This window comes from Ostreococcus tauri, assembly GCF_000214015.3.
Source record: "Ostreococcus tauri WGS project CAID00000000 data, contig chromosome 09, whole genome shotgun sequence".
Taxonomy (NCBI): domain Eukaryota; kingdom Viridiplantae; phylum Chlorophyta; class Mamiellophyceae; order Mamiellales; family Bathycoccaceae; genus Ostreococcus; species Ostreococcus tauri.
Window position 1 is genome coordinate 667,781 of NC_014434.2, and position 23,697 is coordinate 691,477.

A 23,697-nucleotide genomic window follows, 5' to 3' on the forward strand; every position below is an offset into this window, starting at 1 on the left:
GCCGCGCGCGCGCGTCGTCATTGCTTTTCGCACTCGACACGCGCACGAAAATGTCTGCCTTCACCACCTCCTTCACCGGCGTCAAGGTTGTCTCCAAGACGGTCGTCTCCAAGAAGTCCGTCCAAACCAAGGCGGTCGCGTCCTTCGACAACGTCAAGAAGGTGCGTCCTCGACGAGGGTAGCGATCGCCCGCGATCAGGGCATCATCGACCTCGACGTCGACGCTTCTGATGACGATCACGACGGGATCGAGCGCGCAACGCGTGCGATGAATTTTATTCCACGACATCGCCCGTCGCCGTCGCGTGGACGAGCGGCGCCCCGACCGCGCGCGAGCGATTCGAAGAGCGCAATTGAGACGAACCCGCGCTGACCTCACGCGCTCGTTTCCCTTCGCAGGCCGCCGTCGTCGCGGCGACCACGTTCGCGCTCGCCTCCCCGGCGTTCGCGACCGATCACGTCGTCAAGCTCGGCGGTGACAACGGCGAACTCGGCTTCTTCGTACGTCTCGACCTCGACGCGCGCGTTGGCGACGGAGTGCACCGCGCGAGATACGGTTGCCCTGAAGGGACTCGTTCTTGAGTTACGACCCGTCGACATCTATCCACGCGCGAGAAGAGATGACGTGGATATTGCGACGGAAAGAGAGGCAGAGGACTGACGTATATAAACTCGTTCCGAACTCGCAGCCGTCTTCCCTCACCATCTCCGCTGGTGACACCGTTGAATTCGTGAACAACAAGGCGTTCCCGCACAACGTCGTCTTCGACGAAGACGACGTCCCGTCCGGCGTCAACGCCGACAAGCTCTCCCACGAGGACTACTTGAACGCCCCGGGTGAGAAGCGCAAGACCACCTTCAACGAGAAGGGCACCTACGGCTACTACTGCGAACCGCACCAAGGTGCGGGCATGGCCGGTAAGATCACCGTCAACTAAGCGTTTCGTCGCCATGACTGTGAGGTGTCGATTTTTGTTTGCTAGTGGCGCGAGCGAGTGAGCAAGCGTCGGCACAAAACTTTTTTAATAAATTATCATTGGATCCACCTTTGAGATTTGCTACGTCCCTAACATTCTAGCCGCGAATAATCATCCTAGTATTCTCGCATCTTACTCATGGACACGAGCGAACGTGATAGAACCGGCGTGCGGCTCGGCGCCGACAACCCTGAGCGTCACCGACTCTCCCAAAAGTGCCGGTCTGTCGAGCTTCACGACAGACTCGAACCCGAGGTCATCGAAAATGACGATAACCAAATCATCGCCACGGAGAAACTTGACCACCTTGGCCGTCCATCGCGCCGACGCGGGTTGTGAAGCGAAGTACACGGATGCCCAATACTTTGAAGTCTCGCGCTGAGAGCGTATGGCGCCGCCCACAGAGTTTCCGATATCCTCGATCACACGCTCCATCGATTCCGTATCGAAGGGCGGTTGCTCCCCTCGCAGATACGCCTTAATCTGATAATGCGCTAAAAGGTCGGCGTACCGGCGAATGGGAGACGTGAACTGCACGTACGCGTCGAGACCCAAACCCGAGTGCGGTCTCGGCGTTGCGCCACCCGTCGAGGCGTTCATGCACGAGCGCATCGCCATGTCTTGGCAAATACCTTCCGGTATCTCGTCCCATTCGTCGTCCGACATCAGTCGCGGCTCACCCTGGCCGCGGAAAGGGAGTGGTAGATTTTCCTTGATCCCGAACCGAGCCACGACGTCGCCTGCAAGGATCATGAGCTCTGAGACGAGAGTTCGAGATGCTGTGTTTGACTCCAGTTTGACCATCTCGACCGTGGCGTCATCTTCGCCGCCTCGCGCCGTCGCTCCTTGAACTTTGATGGACGTTTCTGGAAGGATAATCGTGACAGAACCATCATCGGCTCTTCTCTCGTCCCGCGCGCTCGCGACCTTGTACAGTAGACGAAGCGACGCGTCACACGTCACGCTATCGAGCTCGGCGTCAACCTCATCGTACGTCCATCTTCTATCGATCTTCACCAGACTTGGAGTGATGTCAAAGTCCTCGATATTTCCATCAGCATCTACATCAGCGCGAATCGTCATCGCCTCGCTCGCCTCGGCGTTAGCGCCGAGCGACATCGGTCCCGCCGAGATGTCCAGTGGGAACATCGGCACCAACTCGGTGGGATAGTATAGCGTCGTTGCCCTTCCCCGCGCGGTGATATCGAGCGTTGAGTTCATGGTGACCCATCTGGAGGGATCGGCCACGTGCACCCACACTCGAATCCGTCCCTCGTCGAGAGACTCTGCGCTCACCGCGTCATCCACCTCAACGGTTCCAGCGTCGTCAATCGCGTACGCGCTGAGGTGCGTCAAGTCGACTCGCGAAGACGCATCGACGTCCGCGGGTGGATTAGCCAAAATACTAGCGCACTCGTCGAGAGCTTCTTGCGGGAAATCGATCGGCACGCCGTACTTTCTCACCGATACGTTCTCGTGAGTGCTCCAAGTGCCTGTAGAAATCAGCAACTTGAGCGCGCTCTCTGACGAGCGCGGGAACCCGAGCTTTCCCAGCAAATCGTCCGCCATCGCTTTTTCAACCGCGGAATGAAACTTATCACCCAAAGCGTACGCCTGCAGAGCCTCCAGTCTGCGGACGCGAGCATCGTTATCTTCCGCGCTCGCCCTCCAAAGCGTCTGGCCGCGCGGCTTGTCTCCACGAGGCGCGGCGATTGCCGCCCTGATCTCGTCTAAAAACTCATCCTCGACCGCCGCGGCCCGCGTCTCGGCCTCTATTTTTTTCTTCAACGCCTCTATTTGGTCACTCGGTCGCGCCTCGTACGTCCCCTTGCCCTTTGCCTTGAAGTACGTTCCGCCCGCCTGCGACTGTAATAGTCGGTACGCCGCGAACGCGTTCGCCCCCGCCGCGCGCTCTTCGCCCTCGAACATGAGCTCACTCACGTATGACGCATCGCACACCTCTCCATCTTCCAATCCAAACTCATTGATGAGCTCCCAAGCCGCCGATAGAAGCGCGTCCGCTCGCTGCGCGTTCGCCGCCACCTCGCTCGCGAACGCCTCCGCCGTCTCCGCATCCGCGCTCGCGGCGAACCGCATCTCCACGCTCTTCTCGCTCACCTTAACGCTCTCCAAGCTCGGGAACTCTCGCACCACGAGCGCCGCCTTCCCGTCTCGTCGTTCCACGACGCCCGCACGCAGCGCGCCCTTTCTCGCGTACGCCACCGACGCCCCCGCGTCGAGCGTCCACCCCCCATCCATCCCTCCCTCCGTCCTCGCCCGCGTCCGCACCGCATCCACCCGCCCGTCCCTTCCCTCCAATCGCGTGATCGACGACGATCGTACGAACCACGACCGTCTTCCGACGTTCGCGCGATGTCCATCGCGCGCGCGCGCGAGCGCTCGACCCATCTCGCGCACCGCGACGCGTCCACCGCGCGGCATCGGCCTCGCGCGCGCGTCGAGAGAACGACCGACGACGCGTTCGCGGCCGTACGCGCGCGCGCGTCGCGGTGGCGGCGTCGCGACGGCTCGAGCGGGCGCGCGCGCGTCGCCCGGGGGCCGGGGCCAGAAGTGTCCACGGTGTGACGCGGTGAGACGGAAAGTGTCCACGGTGTGACGCGGTGAGACGGAAAGTGTCCACGGTGTGACGCGGTGAGACGAAACGTGGCGCGCGACCCGACGGCGCGCATCGGCACGCGGACGCGCGCGACGGGACGACGGACGATCGCGCGCGACGCGAGGACGCGTGGACGCGATCGTGAAAGCGCTGCGATGCTCGCGCGGGGGGGGGCGACGACCGAGGGGGCGACGGAGAGCGTCAGTGGGTTGCGAATTTCAAATCGCACGGTGAGCGGTGCGGTGGTTCGGCAGCGATTCAGCGAACGACGGGCGATGACCGCGCGTGAGGTGGCGACGGCGTCGTCGGCGTCGTTCGTGAGTGGGAAACATGGATTCGTTGGCGTGGTGTGCGAGGCGACGCGACGGATCGGGAACGACGGACGGGCGTACGGGACGTGGCGGGTGAGCGACCTCGGGAGCGGCGGAGGAGAGGTCACGGTGAACGTGTTCGGCGACGCGTTCGACGCGCATCATCCGGAGCGGGATGATGGGAGAGGGAGTGGGGGGGTGGTGGGGATGATATGGGCCGTGTTCGACGCCGCGTGGTACAAACGCGGGCACGTGTCGACGCGCGAGGCGGGACAGTTGATGAAAATAGGCGCGGCGACAGATTTTGCGCTGTGCAAGGCAAAGCGACGGGACGGGCAACCGTGCACGAAGGCTGTGAACGCGTCGGTGTGCGCGTTCTGTGAGTTTCACGTCCCAAAGGCGATTCGCGAGGTGGCGAGCGCGCAACGAGCGATGACTGGAAAGAGAAACGCGAACGACGATTTCAAAGCCAGTTTGCAGAAACACGGAGCGGCGATGAACAAGGCGGCCGCGACGGGTCAGAGTCACATGACGCAGCCGGGACAGGGTGCGATGTTCGGTGCGCCGCCACCGAGCGCGCGAGCACGGGATATTTTGACGCGAACGGGCGGCGCGCTTCCTCGCCAGCCGTTTACGTCCAAGCGATCGGGCGCGACCGGGCCGTCCCTCGGAGATAAGCGAGCAAAAACGGTCTCTCTCGACGACGAAGATTTGGAGTTTGAAGACGACGAGGCGACGTTGAAGATTCTGGCCAAGCAGCACGCGTCTTCCATCGCGCAGGCCCGCAAGGATGCTGACCTCGCCAAGCAGCGCGCCGCGGCGGAACGTCTCAAGGCGACGGGATTGACTCTGGCGAAACCAGATCCGAACGATACGTCGGCGAAAAAGCCGACGCCAGGAACGATTCGAGCCGACCCCAAGCCTTTGCCCGATGCGCTCAAGACGCACGGCCTGCAAACGAACACGATGGCTCAGTTGGAGAAGAAGCTCAAGGCGGAAACCACTCGGCGGATGGAGCTCGAACGCGAGAACGCCGAGCTGAGACGTCAACTCGCAGAGGCGCGTGGGGAGAAGCCGGGCTCGGATAGAGTGGTGATGGGCGACATGTCGAATCGCAACTCCAAATCCTTCGGAAACGAGAACAAAGCACCGGTTTTGAAGTCGAGGTATGACGACGATGCTCGAGAAGAAGACGTCGATACGATGATGACGCGCATGGACGCACTTCAGGAGCGTGATCAGCTCGCGGCACAACTCGCGCTAAAGCGTGAGACAAATGTCAAGGTGTATCATTGCTCACAATGTCAGAAGAAGACGCGATTTTTCGATTCTTCAACGTGTGCGGGTCACCGGTCGTGCGTAACGCAAATTGAATCCATCATGCGTTACTTCAAGTGCAAAGGGTGCAATCAAACGAACACGACGTTCGATGCGCTCATGCCGAAAGCGTGCGAGAGAAACGGGTGTTCGAGCATCGTGTTTGAGAGAGTGACGGCAGCGGACGTTACCGCCGCGGCGAAGCCTAGGAAAGATGAGATGACGGCTGGGGAACTGGCGAGTAGAGAAGCGCTCGCGCCGCGAGGCGTTGAGCACGGCTTTCGACTTGACACAATCCACGGTGCGTCCTAGCCAGAAACACCACTTGTAGATGAATGAATGAATGAATGAATGAATGAATAATCACGCTATGCGGTTGTTCTACTCGCTAGTTCACGCTCGAGCGGCTTGACGTACCGCTCGTCAATGTCTGGCTGTATCGTCGCGGCTTCACGTAAAATCTGCAAGGCTCCCTCTGGATCACCATTCAACTTGAGCGCGCTCGCGAGCGCGATTTTGACGCTCGCATCCGAAGGATTCAATCGGTTTGCTTCTCCAAGCGCCTCGCTTGCCATGCCGAGGTCACCAAGGCGCGCTCGAGCCACTCCAGCGCCGAGAAGCGCTCTCGCGCGGCGCAGAGCGTCCGGTTCGTTCCGCGCGGAGTACTCGTACGTTATTGCTGACTTCTTCCAGTCTTTCAGCACAGCGTACGTTTGACCTAGCGCAAACAGGACAGTCGGATGCGCTTTACCTAATTCATCACCACGCACCGGCTCCGTCGATCGCCCATGCGCGTTCGCGTCGTCCGATCCTCCTCGAGAGGCGCGGAGGAGCAGATTGATGGCGAGCGGGTTGTTATTCTCTGCGCGAGCCTTTGCGGCTGCCTTTATGAGCTCCAAAACCACCGGCGGAATCTCTAACCGCTCATCCGAATGTAATCCCTTCTCCCGCACGATCTCGCGCGTCGTCTTCGCTAACTCGTTCAAACCGAGAGCCTCGCGCGCGTACGCCGTGGACAAGGCACGGTTTTGCGCATACGCATACGCGCTCGATGTGATCCAGTAACAGTGGACGGCCTGCGGAAGCTGCAAGCCGATTAGTAGCATGGGTAGCGTCATCCACTCTAAACAGAGCTTCACGATCGTCATCCCGCGCGACTGCTGCGCCGCGGCCGCAAAATTCGCATTCACATTCGCAAACAGCGCACCAGCTGTGACTATCGGCAGAACCGCTCCGTACGGTCCCATCGGTGCCGACATCGTCGCGATGTCCATCGCTGGGAGCGTTAAATCGCTAAACCAGAAAACTCCGCCACTTATTAACCCGTTGGAACCGCCTTCCGACGCGAGTCGCCGCACTGCCATCATTGCGCACGCGAACAACGGAATCTGCGCCAACGGTCCAGCGACGAGCCACGCGGGATGCGCACCCACTCCCGATCGCTCGCGAAGCTCCTTCATCGCCTCTAAAACGTCCTTTATAGACACGCGCTCGGCGTCTCCTTGTTTAGTCGCCTTGGCCAGGGCGCTCGCGGCGCTCACCGTGGCGCTCGCCTTGGTCGTCCTCGCCGCCACCGGCGCCGTGACCAGACGCGCACACAGTGCGCTCACCGCCAGCGTCGCGCACCAAGGGAGTCCCGAGGCGTGATGCAGGGTCGACATCGCGTCCGCGATCGCTCCGGGGGCGTCCGCGGCGGTAAACATCGTTCGACCGCGCGTTCGAGTGCGAAGAGACGACGTCGACGTCGCCACTTCTTTGGACGACGACGAGGACCACGATGACGAGGAGGTCGAGACGAGGGCGAGCGGTGTCGTACGCGACGTCGTCGCGCTCAGCGCGCTCGCGCGGCGCGCCGCGTCAAGGGCGGACCGCCTGGTCATCCCACCAGAGGGGTTGAGTTCTGAGGCGAAACGCACGCGCGTCGGCAAAGATGAAATGCAACGAGACCAGAGGACGCGCGGTGCGTTCGAACGGTGTGCAGGTTATGAAAATTCACGTCAAATTACACGTTTCGCTTCTCCGGCGGAACGTAATCTAGACCGAGAGCGTCGAAAACATCCTCTTCGCCCTTTGCTCGTACGCGTGATGCCTGCGCCTGCGAGCGGTCCGCAAAGAGCCCCTTGTCCTGCAAGTTGAATCCCTTTTTCTTCGCCCAGAGCCGCATCGATCGATTGAACTTATCGCTTCCAGTGAAATACAGCAGCGCTGTGGGAAGAGACTCGGAATCGTACACCTTGATGTCGACTCTCCTATGTATCGGCGGTTTATCGTCATCATCCTTGAGAGGTTTGAGCAGAGCGGCGACGCCCATGTAGGTGTGATCACCGACAAGCAGATCGTCGGTGAGGATACCACTTCGTGGACTCGTGCCTCCCGGCCTTAAATCACTCAGGATGTGCATCAAGAGTTCGTTCGCAAGAGAGTAATCTCTGCACTCGACCAAAACGTCAATGTCACCGGATGTCTCCTTTCCTCTTCGGAAAGATCCCACGCAGTAACAGTGAACTTCGTCCTTCTGGAACGTATTTGCGGCTTCACGGACGGCGGTGGCGATGAATCCAACCTCTTCCCGTGGGATTCGCTCCTTGAACTCTTCGTAATACTTCAAACCAATCTTTTGCGCCGGGGTCAACAAATTTTCTGGAGCGCGCGCGCGCAAATCTGCGACAGTTGCATAGCCCTTGGCGAAAAGGCTTCGCGCGGTAACTGGGCCAACACCGTGAATCCCACAGAGCTCTAGACATGCCTTAACATCCGGTCTCGCGCGCAATTCTTCCAGCGCCTTCAATTTGCCCGTGTTTAAAATCTCTCCGACATATTTTCTAATCTTCCCATCCTTCTTCTTGAGCATTGGAACGACGTCGCAATCATTGATGGAGGTTATCTCGAAGTTAAGCGATCTCAACGCGCTCGCTGCAGCAGCGTACTGCTTTGCTCGATATTGATCGCGCAGCGCATCTTCGTAGATGTCCGCCATTCCCTTGAGTAGGTCGGCAACTTTCGTGTTGCATTCTATCGGCATTGCTTTTTCATTGTGTTCTCCCGGTTGACACGAGAATTTCGACCGACTCTTCTCCAGCTTTTCGTTGTCAGCCAAATCGCTCGTCCAGATAGTTCCGAACCCACTCGAGCGCCGTATGGCTAACGCGTTTTCCCGTTCTTTTCGCACGCGAACCGCGAGAGCCTTGCTGTCTCCACTCGATGTTGCCGCCTCTTGCGAATGCGGCCGGTCGGCGATCACGGCGACGCGCGTGCGCGGTTCGAAATTCGTCGCCGAGACGGGTAGTGGTCGACGTTGCTTATAGCTCTCGGTGATCCACTCCGGCGTGATTTTCACGACGTCTTCGCGGTCGATAGATTCTAACGCTTTTGTCAAAGCAGAGCTTTCCTCACACGCCACGACGTGCGTCACCGAATCGTCCGCGCGTTCACAGACGGATCCGCCCATGCGAATGAGTGCGTTTCCCAACGCTTCAGCGCGCTTTTTAGTGAAGTTGACGAAAAAAGCCCGGACTCCTTCCATCAAAGACGCCGATGTGAGCGCCACGGCGCGCGAGTCGTCGGCGGCCTCGTCCTCTTCCTCGCCCGCGCGCTCGACATCCTCGATCGAGTGCTCAGCGCCGTCGCGATCGATGCAAAACTTTTCAGCGCATCTCACGATGGCGCGGTAAGGATCAACACCGGCGTTTCCAGGAGAAACCACCGCGGCGGCGTCGACGCCGAAAGCGTTCGCAAACGTCGCCGCGTTTCTCTCCAAGTCTAACGTGTTCATCTCACTCGGCGATCGACCGCTCGTCGAAGGAGCTATCCGTCGTGATTTCGCGTGACACTCGTTCGATGTCGTCGCACCCGAGGATGTGCGCTCGAACCTGTCCAAGTCGCGCGCGCGAAGCGTCATCGGCGCGCCCAAATCAAGCGTCGCCGTCGCCTCGTCCGCTTCACTGGATCTACGCCGTCGTCGCGCGCGACGCCTCGCCAGAGTGTCCTCATCGGCGTGTAACGCGTCCATCACGGTTCTTTCCGCTCTTTCCGCGGCGGCGTCTTCCTGCGATGACATCGCGTCCTTCGCGCTCGCCGAAACAACCGTTTACTCGCTCGCCTCCTCGCGTATGGGCGTCGCGTACCCTCCCTCGTCCACCTCCTCCGACCCCTCACCCTCGACCGCGTCGAATCTTTCTTCTGAACCTCGGCTCACGTACGCGCCCTGGCTCTCTTCCCTTTGCTCGTCGTCTTCCTCTTCGTCTTCCTCGTCGCTCTCGCGTCTCGCGCGTCGATCGAGACCCGGCGTCTCGATCACCCCTCGCGCCCCCTCCGCCCCCCCGAGCCGTCGCCGCGCGTACGCGTGCGATCGGACGCGCACCTCCGGCGCCGCCGTCCCTCCCTCCGCGCCACCGACCCACCGTCTCGATCGATCCCCGACGTCGCGCTCCAACGATTCCACCAACGCCCGCGCGCACGACGTCGTCGCCGCCGCCGACGCGCTCGCGCGGGCGCCACCGCTCGAGCCGAGCGCGTACGCCCCACGCGTCGGCGGCTGCGCGATCGCGCCCATCGACCGACGACGACGTCGCGCGCGATGGAATGGGGCGTCGATCGTCGATCGACGATCCATCTGTCGCCACACACGACCGCGCGACGCGCGCGCGATCGACGCGCGCGCGACCACGGGCGCGCGCGACGGACGGGGGCGGTCGGGAGATCGCGCGCGCGCGCGCGCGTGACTCGGCGACGACGCGCGATCGGTGATCGACGCGCGATCGCGTGGACGGGACGATCGACGCGCGCGCGGGACGACGACGGACGCGAACGACGGCGACGGATGGCGGCCGCGGTGGTGATGGGGGCGCGCGGCGTGGACGCGGGCGAGGCTACGATGGGGGGGCGCGGACGAGAGGCGGCGACGACGACGACGCCGAGCGGGCGCGTCGAGGACGAGACGGATCGCGGGACGACGGCGACGACGGCGACGGCGACGGCGACGACGACGGCGACGGCGACGGCGACGATGCGGCGAAAACACGTGGGTTCGCGCTCGGACGTGCGGGGGGGTGACGCGGGCGCGTCGCGGCGAGACGGTTCGGGCTCGGCGACGGCGACGGCGCTGGAGCGAACGTTGAGCGCGACGTCGATCTCGTCGCACAGTTCGCCAAAGATCTCGCCGAGATCGTCGCCGAGGGTGTCCGTGCGCGAGCGCTTCGAGGATGGAAATGCAGGAGGCGTGAAACACTCACCCGGTGAGAGGCGGTTGACGTACGGGCCGTACGCTTTGTGGTTCGGCGCGCTCGCTCTCGGGACTCTCATGCCGGGTGCGAACTCCAAGACGCGCGAGCAGTGGGTGGAGAAGACGAAATGGATCGACGATATATTTGTTTCACCGTTCGGACCGGCGGTACCGCTGATGCTGACTTTTGCTCGTTGGTTCTCCGCGAGCTGCATAGAAGGATACGACCGCGAGCGTCGAGGTCGGGTGCCGCTGGGCACGTGCGCGCGCATAGGGAGCGATATACGGGCGTACGTATTCGTCGCGCTCCTGAGACTGGCGGGATATCGCACCTTTAACGCCCTGTGGCCCTCGGCGTTCATGAGTGATCACGTTTTTCTCGGCGCGTCAGTCTTCACCGCGATTCACGGCGAGGTCCTCTGCTGCGCGGTGGACTTTCTTCTACTCGTCGAGCGTCGAGAGAAACCGCTTCGCCGTACGGCCATCATGTGCGTCGCTCTTTTTGGTCTGGCGTGCATGGTCTTCACCTCGGTCGAGGTCTTCGTCACCGCGAGATTTTTCCATCGCGGTTTCGAGACTTTCGTCGCCGCGGCGCTCGGATGGTTCGCGCTTCAGCTCCCTCTCGTGCTCTCCGTCGCCGGTCCACGCGCGGTGGAGTTCGCCGCCGCGCTCGCGCTTTAGTGTGCAGAATAAGATTTCGTATTTGTAACTCGATGTACATCATTCGCTGACGAACGCGCGCGTCTTCGGCTCCGGCTCCGTCTCGGCTCCGTCCGTCTCCCGCGTCCCTGGCTAGAAGAACAGAAAAAAACGCGTCGATTGAAAACGAGTCTCACTCGCACCGCTCTCGGCGCCCGCCACCGATCGACGCGGCGACGCGAACGACGCGCGGTGCCGTCATCTCTCGTCGCACGACGCCCACCGTGGTCTCCGCGACGCGCGCGCGCGGCAATCATCTCGCTCGAGCGACGTAAAGTCTCCACGCGTGCGCACACATGTCTCAGCCCGTGTACGCGCACGGCGCGCACGTCGCCGCCCCGGGTGCGCAGGTCATGTACGTCGACGGCGCGCACGCGGGAGGGTACGTCGACGGGGCGTACGTGACGGAGAATTACGTCGGACCCATCTCCATCGTTCTGGGATGCATCTTGTTGGGACCGCTCCTGTGCCCGCTCGTGTTCGCGTGTCCGGTACGCGCGACGACTCGACGACGCGCGACGCGATCGCGCTCGAACGGGCGACGCGCGAGGGATTGAAATGTGCGATGCGAGCGGTGACTGACGACAGATGCGCGGACGACGACGCAGTGCGATACGCGCACGCGCTTCGTTCCGATCGCGCCCGGCCCAGTCGCGCGCGGACACCCGGCGCCGACGGTGGTCGTCACGCAAGGGTACGCCGAGCCGGGACCGAGCGCGGGCGGTGGCCATAAGGGGGGGCAGAGCGGGTATTATCCCGACGTGTAGACGCGTACGACGCCGCGTAATCGTGTATAATCATCGAATCCATTCAATCGCGTCGCCCGCCGCGTCCGCGGAACCGCCGTCGCGGCGACGTCGCGTCCGCACACGTCGACGCCCCGTCGTCCGAGCGCGCACGCGAAGCGCGCGCGACGTGCGTCTCCCATGAGTGCGAGCGATCGCTCGCAGCGCCCAAGCGACGCCGCGGCGTCGTCGTCCGAGCAGAAAAGCGACGCGACTGGGAAGAAGCCAACAAAGGATTACGACCGATTGGATTTGTCGACGTGTTTAGACGACGACGATCCCGAGGTGCAACGGATGCGACTGGACCCGAATTGGGCGGACGCTGCGGCGGCGGTGTACGACAGGGACGTGCTGGAGAAGAAGCGTTCGGTGTGCGAACTGTTAAAAGAGCTGCGAGCGAGCCAAGACGCGACGATGGAGAAGATCGCCGAGGCTGAGCAAAGCGCGAGGTGGGTGGACGCCATCGACGGTGCGGTGGAGACTTTAGATCGACTTCCGGAGTACGAGATCAAGGCACGAGAGATGGCGAAGAGTATGATCAAGCTCAGGGAGAGGTTGGAACAAATGGAGTCTCGGGTGAGCGCGTTGTAATAGGCGACGTCGCCTCGTGTTTCCGAGGTTTACTCGGCGACGGCGAGGTGTCGTTCACGTCAGAGAAATTTCACGTCAGAGAACGACAGAGCGTGATGCGCGTGATCATCGTTGGCGTCGTCACAGGACTCGCGGTACGTGGAGTGAGCGCGCAAGCGGACGATACGTTCGTGTCAGAGTGCGCCGGCGAAAGACTGCGCTCGCTCGTGGAAGTGTGTACAGCCTCGGAAAACTTCAACCAAGACACTTGTTGTGCGAGCTTGAGAGCGCTGGATGAAAACGACTGCTTCTGTAACGTCAATCTGGGCCAAGTAGAACTCGGAATTCGGCGCGAAGTATTACCATTGGTCCTACAGGCGGAGCAAGCGTGCGATCTGAAGTTGAAATTTGGCAATAATTGTGCCGCGCTGCCGCCGTTCACTCTTTCGCCACCCTCGGCGGCGTCTCCACCGGCACCGTCGGCGATAATCTCTCCGTCAATCGTACCGGCGCCGATCCGAGCCACTTGCTCGGTCGATGGTCTCGTGCGATTAATCCAAGGGGGATGCGCTTCGATCGGCGACAACACAAATTCCCCTCTCGCGACGCGAGTGAGAGCGTCGTGCTGCGAGGCCCTCACGTCGTTGAACGCAGAAAAGTGCTTTTGTTCCGAAGGTAAAATGGTGCAGGAACTCCTGAGAGAATTTCCTAGCAACTTTTTAGCAATGTTCTCCGCGTCGGAATCAGTGTGCGGAACGACGATTGTCGGCGGTTGGCAATGCTTGCCATTCGTCGCCAAGTCTCCGCCTCCGCCTCCTCCCCCACCGCCGCCATCGGTGGTGACGCCACCGATCATTCGAGCTCCGTTACCGCCATTCGTAGGAAGAACGTTCGGCGTGGTTGATCGGGAAGAACTCACGAGACAGCTGTCGCAAGAACTGTGTCGAGTTTCGGCGTACGCAAACATTCTCGATGACGGTTGCGCTCGTTTGCCGTTTCTCGACGCAACGAGCAATCGAGCGAGGCGCTGCTGCGAGCAAATCGCACTCATGAACACCGCATTATGTTTCTGTGAGCTGAGCGACGTGGTGCAAGCGACGAAATCCGCGGCGGACGTCATGTTTTCCGCGACGCAGTACAAATGCCGACCAGGATTTGGGACGTACGCGTACGAGGAATGCCGAATCGTCGACGCGGGCCCCATTCCCACGCCTGCGCCTCCACCAGCCCCGCCGCCGGCACAGACAGGGACGCGATACGTCGTCGCGTGGTGGCCTTGGGGCGGTGGCTCACCGGCGTCAACCGATGAACCGATCTGGCCCGATCGTCCCCGCGTGCCCTCCGCTTTGCTCGGTTAGTTAAAAAAATATCTCATCTTTCACCTTTCACCCCTTCACAACTCGTCCGTCGTCGGATTCGGGTCGCTTCACCATGCCCGTCGCCGCCTCGCGCTCGGTCCCGTCCCTCGATCGACGCCCGAGCGAACGATCGACGTCGACGCGAGGCCGACGACGGCGCGCGAGTGGCGCAGGACTGCCGAGTCAGCACGATTCCAACCAATCGTCCACGATCCCGCGCGCGATGTCGAATAAGTACGACGTCAGCGCGCGCGCGCGCGCGGTGAAGCTCCCAGAGATTGGTGAGCGACGAGCGATGATTCCGTACTGGAACGACGAGCGAGAGAAGACGGTGTACGTGGGAGACGAGGCGAGGAGAGCGGTTGAAGCGCGACGAGCGAGAGATTTCATCGCGCTCCCGCACGAGGACACGAGCGAGGCGTTGCGAGCGCTGAGAGAGACGATTCAATCCGGTTGGACGTCACACGAGAGCTTGGGATGCGGACACGCATCTGGATGGCCGGAGATTTTCGCTCGAGCCGAGGCTTTGATCCGCGAACAGTTCCCGCAGTTTGGCGCGTCGGCGGAGGTCCTCCCGGGAACTGGCTGGTTGGGCGAGGGTAACGAATCGAGGGCAATCGATTGGGTGATAAGACGACCGGAGAAGCACATCATCGCGTCCAAGATACACTTCGCGACGCGATTACATCGAGATCCGGATTCATGGACGAACCCGTCGACGACTCAAAGGCCGCGCGATGGTTGGCCGGATTTGTCGATGCCGGATCGCGGTCGGTATCAGTATCGATTCATTAACGTGCATCTCACCACGAGCGCTCTGGACCCGACGGGTAATCCGTGGCAGAGTCCTTTAGTTGTGATGTTGCCCAAAGACTCGGGGCAGACAGAGTGGAAATTCGTGAAGAGAAAATTAGAGATGACGCCTGATGCCGCGAAGGATGAAAATAACTTTAGCGACAAGTTGAACATCTTCGATCCCAAAACGTGGATCATCGGGGGCAACCGTTTGACGCGTGGAGCATACAAGAAGAAACCCACCGAGGAGGACGTAGTAGAAGTAGGAGTAAGAGGAGAGGACGGTATGACGGACGCCGAGAGATCCTTCGAATTCCCTGAAGTCCTGGCGCAGGACGACCACGAATTCGTAACCAACGGAGCGTTACTGTTCGACTCGTTCGATTGTTGGCACGGTGCAGCGAAGTGGCAGGAGGACAAACCTTTCAGAAAAGTATTGACGGATGTTGATCCAAAAGGGCGAGAGCCGTTTCACTCGGCGCGCTGTTCGATCGAGTTACGGTTCAGAGTCCGCATCGACATGGACGCAGACGACACTCGCGTTCCATGGGGACCTTTCACTTCGGCCGTTCGCTCAGGGAAGTTTTTGTCTGAACCTCTTCGCGACTCTGAGGCTAGGTACGATCTCGACGTAGGCCTCGCGGTTTAGGTAGCGGTGGTGTGACGAATGAATAAACTACGTAGCGGTACTGCAAGCAACGAGCGATATTTAACCGAGCACGCGCTCGATCGACATCGTGAACACGAGCGCGTCGCCCGGCTTGATGAAGCGCCCCGAACCTCGAGCACCGTACGCGAGCTCGGACGGGCAAAATATCTCCCACTTGTCTCCCTCGCGCATCCGTCGCATAGCCTCCTGCCACGCCTTTATGACTTGCCTCGGCGCAAACGTCAGAGGTTTGCCTCTTCGATAACTCGAATCGAACTCGGTGCCGTCAATCAACGTCCCGGCGTAGTGACACTCGCACGCGGTCTCCATCTTAATTCCCGCTCGTCCAGTCCCACTCTCGATCACACGGTACTGCAAACCGGATGGGAGCGTCACGACGTCCTCGCGCGTCGAGTTCGCCTCCAACCACGCCCGGTCGCGCGGAGTCGTCTGTTCGCGTCCACCAGGGAATCGCGCGAGCTCCACCTCCACCGCCCCCTCGACGCTCCCGATCGCATCCAATAAATCATCGAACGCCATCCCTCGCGCGTCCTTCCCGTGCACTCGCACGAACACGTCCCCCGCCTTCACGCCCGCCGCGTCCGCGTTCGACCCAGCGCCCACGCCCGCGACGAACGTCCCGCGCTCCATCGATCCCGGCTCGAGCGTCATCCCCATCGGTTTCTCGATGTTCACGCGCACCGACGTCCGCGCCGCCGCGTCGTCGCTCTCGCGCGACGCGCGCGCGCGAAGACGACGACGGACGTCGCGATGCCCGCGCGCGTCGAACGAATCACGGGCGCGCGCGAGCGACGCGGACGCGCGCGACATGGCGAACGCGCGCGCGCGTTGGTAGAATTTTTCCCACGCTCGATCGCGCGGTCGAACGCGCGCGCGGTGGACGCGTCGCGCACTCCGACCCGATCGTCGACGTTCGCGGCATTCGCCGTCGCCCCGCGCGACGATCGCTCGACGACCGCTCGCGCCGAGCTCGACCTCGAGCGCGTTCACGGGGGCGATGGATGACGACGATTACGACGATGCGGACGACGGCGCGCGCGTGGACGCGGACGCGGGCGCGCGCGATCGAGAGAGCGAAAGCGATTACGACGCGAGCGACGACGAGGTTGGAAACGAGTCCTCGAGCGATGAATCTCTGGACGAGGACGACGATTACGACGACGACGCGATCGATGAGACCACGGGGGCGACGAAGAAGCGGGTGAAGCAGAGTAAATCGTCGAAAGGGGGCGCGAGCGAAGCGCAGGGCGTGGTCGTGGTCGTTCCGGGCGGCGACGGGGGCGGAGGCGCGGCGAGAGGCGATCGGAGCGTGCGCGTAGCCTCCGTCGCCGCGGATGAGGCGATGAAGATGCATCTCCAGCGCGCAGACGGAGGGATGAGCGCACCGCCTGAGAGCGGGGAGATCTTGAAGTTCACGTCGCTGCTGCACGACACGAGGGGGGGGCGGACGTACTCGGCGGCGTTTGGAGACGCGCGCACGAAACCTTCGACGAGCGCGGATGATTTGAAAACGCCGACCAAGGGTGGACGCATCGCCGAGGACGAAGAGGAGGATGAAGAAGAAGGTATGCTTGACGAGGAGGTGGACGACGAAGAGGACGACGACGACGACGAGCTCGAAGAGGACGACGCGACGTGGTTTGCTAAGGTGGATTCGAGCGCGCCTCGCGAGCGTTACGCGGCGCTGAAACCGACGCTTAGCGACAACGAGAACGAAGACGACGCCGATTGCGATGATATGAGACTAGAGGTGGACTACGGCGACGCAGAGGTGCGAATGAAGCCGAAGCGGGGTGAAAGCGGAATAGAACACAACGAGTGGGAGCGCGCGGTGATTTTAGGCGGCGGTGATTCGGATGAGGAAGAGGCGATTCGTCTCGCGACGGTGGGCATCGACGCCATCGGAGCGTTCAAAAAGCTGCGACGCGACGAAGAGACGGACGATCCAACGGCGTTACCACCGCAGGTGACATCGACTGGCGCGTTCGGCGCGCTCGCCGGAGAGTCCTCGAGAGATGGCTCGTCAGATGTCGCCGATTATATGCGACACCTCACGCTTTACGGCGTCGCCGAGGAAGAACCTGGTAAAATCGACGCAGAAATGATCGATGCGGATGCCCCGCGCGGTGCGGGCGCGATGCTCCGAATGAGGAATCACGATTTAGCAAACGGGTACTGGCTGGATGACGTCGAGTGGGAGGGCAAACCTCAGCGCACAAGCGATCATCGCAAGTATGACATGCCAAAGGTGATGGCGAATCCGAACGACCCTCAGTTGGTGTTCCAATTCAAGGGCGACTTAGAGGCAACGGTGTGGAAGTGGGCCAACGCAAAGATGGTTCCAAGCTGGGATCTCGACCCCGTGGACGACGTCGACGCCGCGCTGAATATTAGCATGGACGACAAGTACAAGGAAGAAGTCGAGACGACGGTCGATGAAAAGGAACGTCCCCCGAGACCTGGTAGATTCGAAGGCATCGAGCACGCAGAATTTCTTCTCAATTCAGTCCCTCAGCTCGTTCGAGATCCAATCAACGATTTCCCAGCTCCAAAGCCAATTTTGCATCCGCCCACGACGCTGCCGAAGAGCGCATCATCCGGGATGAAAATCAAGCTCGCGGGTGCGGAGACGGACACGTTCAAGGTATGCATTAAGTCGCTCAACTTGCACAGCGCAGTGATCAATCTCAAGGTTCGCGGTACCGACACGGTCGGTAGTGTTATTCCTCGCATCCGCAAGCGCTGGACCGATTTAGACGGGCCCATCAACCTTTACTATCCGGGCAGTCCGGATCCGAGCGAGAAGTTAAATGAAGACATGACGCTCACTCAAGCTGGTTTGAAAGCTCAGGTCGGTCTTCCGATCATTTATCTCGTCGCGCCGAAGATCACATTCATCAGTGAACAGGAGGCGCTTGCGCCTCTCGCATCTGACGCGGTGCTCGCTCCACCCGGAGCATACAAGAAACCGTCCGATTTGTCCGCTCGAACTGGCACGCTGATGATGGTGCAGTACACGGAAGCGCGACCGTTATTCATTTCGAAGCCGGGTATGGGCGCAAAGAAGGTGGTGTACTATCGAAGGAAGACACTCGGCGATCAAGGCGCTCGGCCATACGCAAACGCCACGACGACTGTCGTCGATCTCAAACCGAACGCCCCGTCACCCTTCCTCGCTGAGCTGCCCCAGGGCAAGGGTATCACATCTCTAGAAACAAACATGTTCAGGGCACCGATGTTTCAGCAACCGAAATCCGACGAGATGGTTGACTTTCTGCTCATTCGAGCGCCGAATGGCAAGCTGACTATGCGCGAAGCACCACCTTTGTTCCTCGCTGGACAGCAAGAGCCACACATGAACATTCCAGCTCCCGGCAGCGACGTTCTCAAAGACTTTGAAGAACGCCTTGTCAACGCCACCGTACTTCGATATTTCCTGACGCTACAAGCAAAGGGTGCGATTGAACCCGGTACAATGCCGATGGTGAAATCAAGTGACATTGCCGCAACGCTCTCTCATGTGATGTCTGTACGTGAGGTACGAAAGAAGATTCGGTCAAAAATATGTGCTCCCAGACGAGGTGCGAACGCTAACGACGATGAATTCATCTTGAATCCGTCGTACCGATTTCAACACGAAAAAGAGGTGCAGAGGATGGCGTCGCCAGAGGAGATCTGCGCGTACGAGTCGTATCGCCACTCCGTAGCCGTTCTCTGCAAGGAGCGTACTCGCGAAGAGCAAGAACGCATTCTGAGACTTTCAACGCTCACGTTACAACAATTGAAGAATGCGGTGACGATTTTAGTTCGTCACAGTGAGGGGAAGCGAAAGCGCCAGCTCGAGCATCTGGAATTGTGGTTGCAGATCCAACCGTGGGCGCAAACGTCCGAGTTTCTCAAGGCACTAGAGGGTAACAGAGGGATTTTGCACCTCGAAACTTCGAGAAGAATTCAGCGACTCACGGGCAAGTTCTACAACTATATTCGTCGCATGACTGTGCCAGATCCACCCGAAGACCGTCGGCCGCGCCGCGAACCGGGTACGGTGACTGGTACAAACGCGGATCTTCGTAAGCTCACGATGCCTCAGGCGCAACGTATCCTTGAGAACTTTGGCGTCGAGAAGGAAGTTATTCTTCAACTCGAGCGATGGAAGCGTATTGGTTTGATTCGTGAGCTTTCGGGCGCGGCGACCGCTGACGGCAACAATCAGCATGCAGGCATGGCGCGCTTTGCTCGTCGCCTTCGCGTGAGTGAAGCTCAGCAGCTCACAGAGATTCGAGAACATTCCAACTTGCTCTTCAAGAGACAGATGAAACAGTACGCTCAGCGCCGAACACGGCACGAAGAGTCATCTAGTGGAGGTGAGTCTGATGATGAAGACGAATCATCGAGTGAAAGCGACAGTGAAAGCGACTCTTTGGCGGATGAGTTGGAGAAGCAGCTTGCGGAGAAGAACCAGGATGCGGGCCCGACCGAGGAGGATGAGCAAAAGGAACTCGAAGCTTTACGTTCTGCTTTGCGGGATGGTGCACCGATTGAGCCCTCAGTGGATCCGATGAAGGCTTTGGCCCAAGGTATTGTCGTTCCGGGTAAAAAGTTTAGGTTGAAGCGCGTTACAACGCACATCTTCCCTGATGGACGTTCTGCCAAGGTTGAAGACGACATCACAGAGTATGCGGGTGCAGCTTGGCTCTCGGCGCGTGCACAGGGTGTGGAAGCGGCAAACGCCGCGACGACGGCGGCATTATTAGAATGTGGAAAGGATAAGGCTCCGCCCCCGCCAAAGGAAGCGTTAGAGAAGAAGGAACTCGACGACGAAGAAACTGGTCTGACGCCTGAGGCCAGGGCGCGTTACGAGATGCTTCGACAGCGCAAACGCGCCAAGGAGCGCGTGCGAAGAGCGGGTGAGAAGATCAAACGTCTGCAATCTATGGGTGTGACGGATGAGGGTGCAAATCTGGCGGATGCAGAAAAGTCTCCAGGAATCACGCTGAAGCCGACTACCACCATCCCCCCGGTTCCGGGCGGATTGAAGATCAAGGTTGGTGTGAGTAAGAAAACGATGAAGAGAGTCTTCAGCGATGCAGGTGCGACTCCGGAGAAGAAATCAACGCTTGGAAGAAAGCTTCCGTGGGACAGGGCACTGATAAGAATCACAGAGAGTGCGATGAAACACGGTACTTACGGTCAAGTGTTCTCCCCGCCTGTGACGTTGGGCGACTACTCCAAGTTCGTCGATCAACCGATGGATTTGAGTTCCATCATGTCACGCCTTCGCGAGGGCTTGTACGACAGCCCGCATGATTGGGTGGCGGATGTAAGATTAATCGCCACGAACGCCAAGGCATATCACATGGCGGAAGAGCCCGTGGAGCTTCGCCTCGACTGGGTCCCAGGTATGGCGGCGGATATGGTCAACTTCATCGCTGACCTCGCGAGCAAGCACGAAAGCGACATCAAGGCGAACACATCAGACTTTTCTGCCGATTCGTTGCGAATCGAACGTCCCGGCGCCGCCGCGCCTGCGGCCGACGAAGCCGCGGTCGAGGTCAAGGCGGAGCCAACGGAGCCGCCCAAGCCTCTCCCGAAGCTCAAATTTTCCTTTGGGAAAAAGAAGGAATAGATAGTTTGTCAAAACGAAAATACATAGGTTAAAATCGTGGTCCGCGTGTTCGCTTATTGATCTTCGATCACTACACTCCTATTAACAACCCGGAGGCCACGAGAGTTGCTGACCGCCAAGGACGTGAAGGTGAAGATGGTAGACGCTTTGGCAACCTTCGACGCCGTCGTTGACGACTACGCGATACCCGGCGTCAAGCTTTTCCTGTTTTGCCACCAGCGCGGCGGTGTACATCAGGTGTCCCAATAGAGCCTTGTGGTCCTCCGTCGATTTTGAGAGCCTGGTCAAGCCCGCGCGAATCTTCGGGATCACCAAGAAGTGCGTCTTCGCCTGCGGGTTGATGTCCCGAAACGCCAACGCGAGAGAATCCTCGTAGATGACGGTCGCCGGGATCTCCTTGGAGACAATCTTATCAAAGATGGTGCGCTCCTCGGAGTCGGCGAGCCCCTTCAGGTGCGCCTCCTGCGCGGCGAGCACCTCGTCGTGCGGCGCCGCGCTCATGGTTCGACGGGTGGACGCGCGAGAAGACGATCGAGCGCTTCCTGAGACGTTGAGGAACGCGAAACCGAGCGCGCGGTGAGAGCGAGAATGCGATCGAGTGCGTCCCGAAACGTTAGCGAGCGCGCTCACGACGTGACGCGTGGACGGAACGCGCGCGAGCATACTACTGAGGCGACGGGAAGGCCGGTGGGGAGTCCACTCGGGGGCAACTGTTTCTTAGTCATTCCAGTCCTGAGTCGAAGCAACCGTGCAGTGGACGTTCTGGTCGCTTGGTTACAACCTAAGATGGCGAACGACGCGTTCGTACGAGTCCCCCTCTTTACATGGGCATGAGGGTGAACGTTTGAGTCTCGACGTTGGAGATGCCCGGGATCGCCTCGAGCTCGGCGAGGAAATCGGTTTCCGGGGCGAACCCGGCTTCTTCCCACGCGCCAAAATCGCCCGCAGGTAACGCGGTGGAAACCTTGAAGTCGAGGCAGCCGCCGCACACGGTGCGTTGGACCTTACCCTTGGCCTTCATCGCCGGCAAGTGCTTTTCGAGCACTTTTTGCGCCGCGGCGAGGGACGCCTTGTCGTCGTCGGCGCTCCACTTGCATCGCCACTCGCGAGCGACGGTGTCGAAAGTAACGCCTTCGGCTGCGATTGTAGGGAAAACGCGCGCGCGCGGTCAGTCTCTCGCGTCTCCATCGTCGAAGAGACCATCGTCGAAGAGACCATCGTCGAGACGATCATCACGCACTGATTGTGACTTGAGCCATCGGTCTGATCGTCGTGGAGCGAGCGACGGAGCGGGTGCGTGCGGCGGTGAGAGCGGCGAACTTGGTCGTGAATTGCGTGCGAAGAGCCATCAGACGTCACGAACGCGCGTCCGGGGAGTTTCTACACGCGGGCGGTGAAGAGTGACGTGTCGATGTGATGATCTCGTTCGACACTTTTTTTACGCCCGCCGAGGGTGACATTTGGCTCCTCGCGCGCGAATTGAGAGCTCGAGAATCGAGGAAGTTTGTGATACATCAAGCCGCGCCCTCTAACACTAAGACGTCGCTCTGTTCGATTTTTCGCTTCTCTGGCACGGGCTTCCTGTTAAACACCGCCGAGGCCGCGCTCTCGGGAGAGCCGCTCATGCGAAACACAAACGTGCAGTACAGGTACGCGGCTTCCCACTCCTCATCCGTAAGGGTGTTTTCTCCCTCGTCTCCCATTACCTGCGACCACAATCCTCCCGCGCGCTCCCTCGTTTCTTTCCCGTGAAGCTGCGAATGTACGTAATCGTGGAAGTTTTGCCACTCGACGAGTTCCAACCCGTACTCAGCCGCGAGTGAGACCCACACGTCTTTCGGGACCATGCACTCTCGACACTTTGTAACGGCGTCCGCAAGTGTGAAGGTGTACTCTATTCCGAATCCACCCGTCTTGGACGCGGGAAACGTCTTATCCTTGAACGTGTCATCGAACTCCACCTCGTACACCGGATTCCAAAACGCCAGGCCGTCCGCTTCGCGAAGCTTTCGCACGAGGACGTTTGAGTCCACCGTGGTGCCTATAAAGTACCCGCCGGGTCGAAGCATCTTACATACGTTCCGGAGCGCTCGCCTCGCTCGTTGCTCGGTCGAGAGTGAGTAGTGAATCGCAAACTGACATGAAATCACGTCTAAAGTGCGCTGGTGTTCCGGTAGAACCTCAGCCAAATCGACCACGAAGGCGTCACCGGCGATGAACACGGCGGGGAACTCGTTCGCGTGTTCGCCGTTGTATCTCTTCACCGCGTCGCGACGGACGCTCTCCAGCGCGATATCCACACCAACATAGAATCCAACCTTCGCTCTCGCGTACTTCTTCAGGTCTCCACCCTTACCGCACGCGAGGTCCATCACGCGGTCGTTCTCACGCACCCGACTCGAAAGCTGCGTCGACTTGATCCAGTTATTCAAGCATCGCAAGCGATATATCACGCTCTTCCGCCGCTCTCCGTGCGACTGGTTCGATCGCGAGCTATAGTGTCTCGCCACCGCGTTCGCCGCCTCGTCTTTCGCGACGTCTCGCTCGAAATCGACCCCATCCTTGGTCGTCGGAACGTCATCCTCCGCTCGCACTCGCACGCCTCTGTGCTCCTCCGCGTCCCTCGTTCCGCTCGCGCGCGCGCGCGCGTCGTCACCGTCACCGTCACCCTCACCCTCATTCGCCGGCTCGCGCCCGCGCTTGAGCGTCATCGCGCGAGCGCGAACGAGACGTAATGCGGTCGCCACGGTC

The 23,697-nt window shown here is 60.2% G+C and overlaps 16 protein-coding genes across 16 annotated transcripts; 8 read left to right on the top strand and 8 right to left on the bottom strand.

Moving 5' to 3' along the window:
* Window positions 1–50: 50 nt before the first annotated feature.
* Window positions 51–938, top strand: OT_ostta09g04240 (Blue (type 1) copper protein; the record flags this gene model as incomplete). The annotated part of the gene is made up of 3 exons (XM_022983452.1): window positions 51–161; window positions 400–501; window positions 690–938. The coding sequence occupies 3 exons, from the start codon at window positions 51–53 to the stop codon at window positions 936–938; spliced, it is 462 nt and encodes a 153-aa protein (XP_022839714.1).
* Window positions 939–1,109: 171 nt separating this feature from the next.
* Window positions 1,110–3,236, bottom strand: OT_ostta09g04250 (Ribonuclease II/R; the record flags this gene model as incomplete). The annotated part of the gene is made up of 1 exon (XM_003081362.2): window positions 1,110–3,236. The coding sequence occupies one exon, from the start codon at window positions 3,234–3,236 to the stop codon at window positions 1,110–1,112; it is 2,127 nt and encodes a 708-aa protein (XP_003081410.2).
* Window positions 3,237–3,749: 513 nt separating this feature from the next.
* Window positions 3,750–5,534, top strand: OT_ostta09g04260 (Replication factor Mcm10; the record flags this gene model as incomplete). The annotated part of the gene is made up of 1 exon (XM_003081363.1): window positions 3,750–5,534. The coding sequence occupies one exon, from the start codon at window positions 3,750–3,752 to the stop codon at window positions 5,532–5,534; it is 1,785 nt and encodes a 594-aa protein (XP_003081411.1).
* Window positions 5,535–5,590: 56 nt separating this feature from the next.
* Window positions 5,591–6,883, bottom strand: OT_ostta09g04270 (Tetratricopeptide repeat; the record flags this gene model as incomplete). The annotated part of the gene is made up of 1 exon (XM_003081364.1): window positions 5,591–6,883. The coding sequence occupies one exon, from the start codon at window positions 6,881–6,883 to the stop codon at window positions 5,591–5,593; it is 1,293 nt and encodes a 430-aa protein (XP_003081412.1).
* Window positions 6,884–7,224: 341 nt separating this feature from the next.
* On the bottom strand, window positions 7,225–9,231 carry OT_ostta09g04280 (DNA-directed DNA polymerase X; the record flags this gene model as incomplete). The annotated part of the gene is made up of 1 exon (XM_003081365.2): window positions 7,225–9,231. The coding sequence occupies one exon, from the start codon at window positions 9,229–9,231 to the stop codon at window positions 7,225–7,227; it is 2,007 nt and encodes a 668-aa protein (XP_003081413.2).
* Window positions 9,232–9,309: 78 nt separating this feature from the next.
* On the bottom strand, window positions 9,310–9,774 carry OT_ostta09g04290 (unnamed product; the record flags this gene model as incomplete). Its single annotated transcript, XM_022983453.1, has 1 exon — window positions 9,310–9,774. One exon carries the CDS (start codon window positions 9,772–9,774, stop codon window positions 9,310–9,312), a length of 465 nt encoding a protein of 154 aa, XP_022839715.1.
* A 321-nt stretch (window positions 9,775–10,095) lies between these two features.
* On the top strand, window positions 10,096–11,124 carry OT_ostta09g04300 (unnamed product; the record flags this gene model as incomplete). Its single annotated transcript, XM_003081366.2, has 1 exon — window positions 10,096–11,124. One exon carries the CDS (start codon window positions 10,096–10,098, stop codon window positions 11,122–11,124), a length of 1,029 nt encoding a protein of 342 aa, XP_003081414.2.
* Window positions 11,125–11,438: 314 nt separating this feature from the next.
* On the top strand, window positions 11,439–11,909 carry OT_ostta09g04310 (unnamed product; the record flags this gene model as incomplete). Its single annotated transcript, XM_022983454.1, has 2 exons — window positions 11,439–11,633; window positions 11,751–11,909. 2 exons carry the CDS (start codon window positions 11,439–11,441, stop codon window positions 11,907–11,909), a joined length of 354 nt encoding a protein of 117 aa, XP_022839716.1.
* Window positions 11,910–12,068: 159 nt separating this feature from the next.
* Window positions 12,069–12,518, top strand: OT_ostta09g04315 (hypothetical protein; the record flags this gene model as incomplete). Its single annotated transcript, XM_003081368.1, has 1 exon — window positions 12,069–12,518. One exon carries the CDS (start codon window positions 12,069–12,071, stop codon window positions 12,516–12,518), a length of 450 nt encoding a protein of 149 aa, XP_003081416.1.
* A 95-nt stretch (window positions 12,519–12,613) lies between these two features.
* OT_ostta09g04320 (unnamed product) lies at window positions 12,614–13,855 on the top strand (the record flags this gene model as incomplete). The annotated part of the gene is made up of 1 exon (XM_003081369.1): window positions 12,614–13,855. The coding sequence occupies one exon, from the start codon at window positions 12,614–12,616 to the stop codon at window positions 13,853–13,855; it is 1,242 nt and encodes a 413-aa protein (XP_003081417.1).
* Window positions 13,856–14,078: 223 nt separating this feature from the next.
* OT_ostta09g04330 (unnamed product) lies at window positions 14,079–15,299 on the top strand (the record flags this gene model as incomplete). The annotated part of the gene is made up of 1 exon (XM_003081370.1): window positions 14,079–15,299. The coding sequence occupies one exon, from the start codon at window positions 14,079–14,081 to the stop codon at window positions 15,297–15,299; it is 1,221 nt and encodes a 406-aa protein (XP_003081418.1).
* Window positions 15,300–15,359: 60 nt separating this feature from the next.
* Window positions 15,360–16,130, bottom strand: OT_ostta09g04340 (Peptidyl-prolyl cis-trans isomerase,FKBP-type,N-terminal; the record flags this gene model as incomplete). The annotated part of the gene is made up of 1 exon (XM_003081371.1): window positions 15,360–16,130. One exon carries the CDS (start codon window positions 16,128–16,130, stop codon window positions 15,360–15,362), a length of 771 nt encoding a protein of 256 aa, XP_003081419.1.
* A 187-nt stretch (window positions 16,131–16,317) lies between these two features.
* OT_ostta09g04350 (Transcription initiation factor TFIID subunit 1,domain of unknown function) lies at window positions 16,318–20,946 on the top strand (the record flags this gene model as incomplete). The annotated part of the gene is made up of 1 exon (XM_022983456.1): window positions 16,318–20,946. The coding sequence occupies one exon, from the start codon at window positions 16,318–16,320 to the stop codon at window positions 20,944–20,946; it is 4,629 nt and encodes a 1,542-aa protein (XP_022839717.1).
* Window positions 20,947–21,027: 81 nt separating this feature from the next.
* OT_ostta09g04360 (Histidine triad (HIT) protein) lies at window positions 21,028–21,447 on the bottom strand (the record flags this gene model as incomplete). Its single annotated transcript, XM_003081373.1, has 1 exon — window positions 21,028–21,447. The coding sequence occupies one exon, from the start codon at window positions 21,445–21,447 to the stop codon at window positions 21,028–21,030; it is 420 nt and encodes a 139-aa protein (XP_003081421.1).
* Window positions 21,448–21,766: 319 nt separating this feature from the next.
* OT_ostta09g04370 (unnamed product) lies at window positions 21,767–22,295 on the bottom strand (the record flags this gene model as incomplete). Its single annotated transcript, XM_003081374.1, has 2 exons — window positions 21,767–22,083; window positions 22,187–22,295. 2 exons carry the CDS (start codon window positions 22,293–22,295, stop codon window positions 21,767–21,769), a joined length of 426 nt encoding a protein of 141 aa, XP_003081422.1.
* Window positions 22,296–22,460: 165 nt separating this feature from the next.
* Window positions 22,461–23,657, bottom strand: OT_ostta09g04380 (mRNA (guanine-N(7))-methyltransferase; the record flags this gene model as incomplete). Its single annotated transcript, XM_003081375.1, has 1 exon — window positions 22,461–23,657. The coding sequence occupies one exon, from the start codon at window positions 23,655–23,657 to the stop codon at window positions 22,461–22,463; it is 1,197 nt and encodes a 398-aa protein (XP_003081423.1).
* Between the last annotated feature and the right edge of the window lie 40 nt (window positions 23,658–23,697).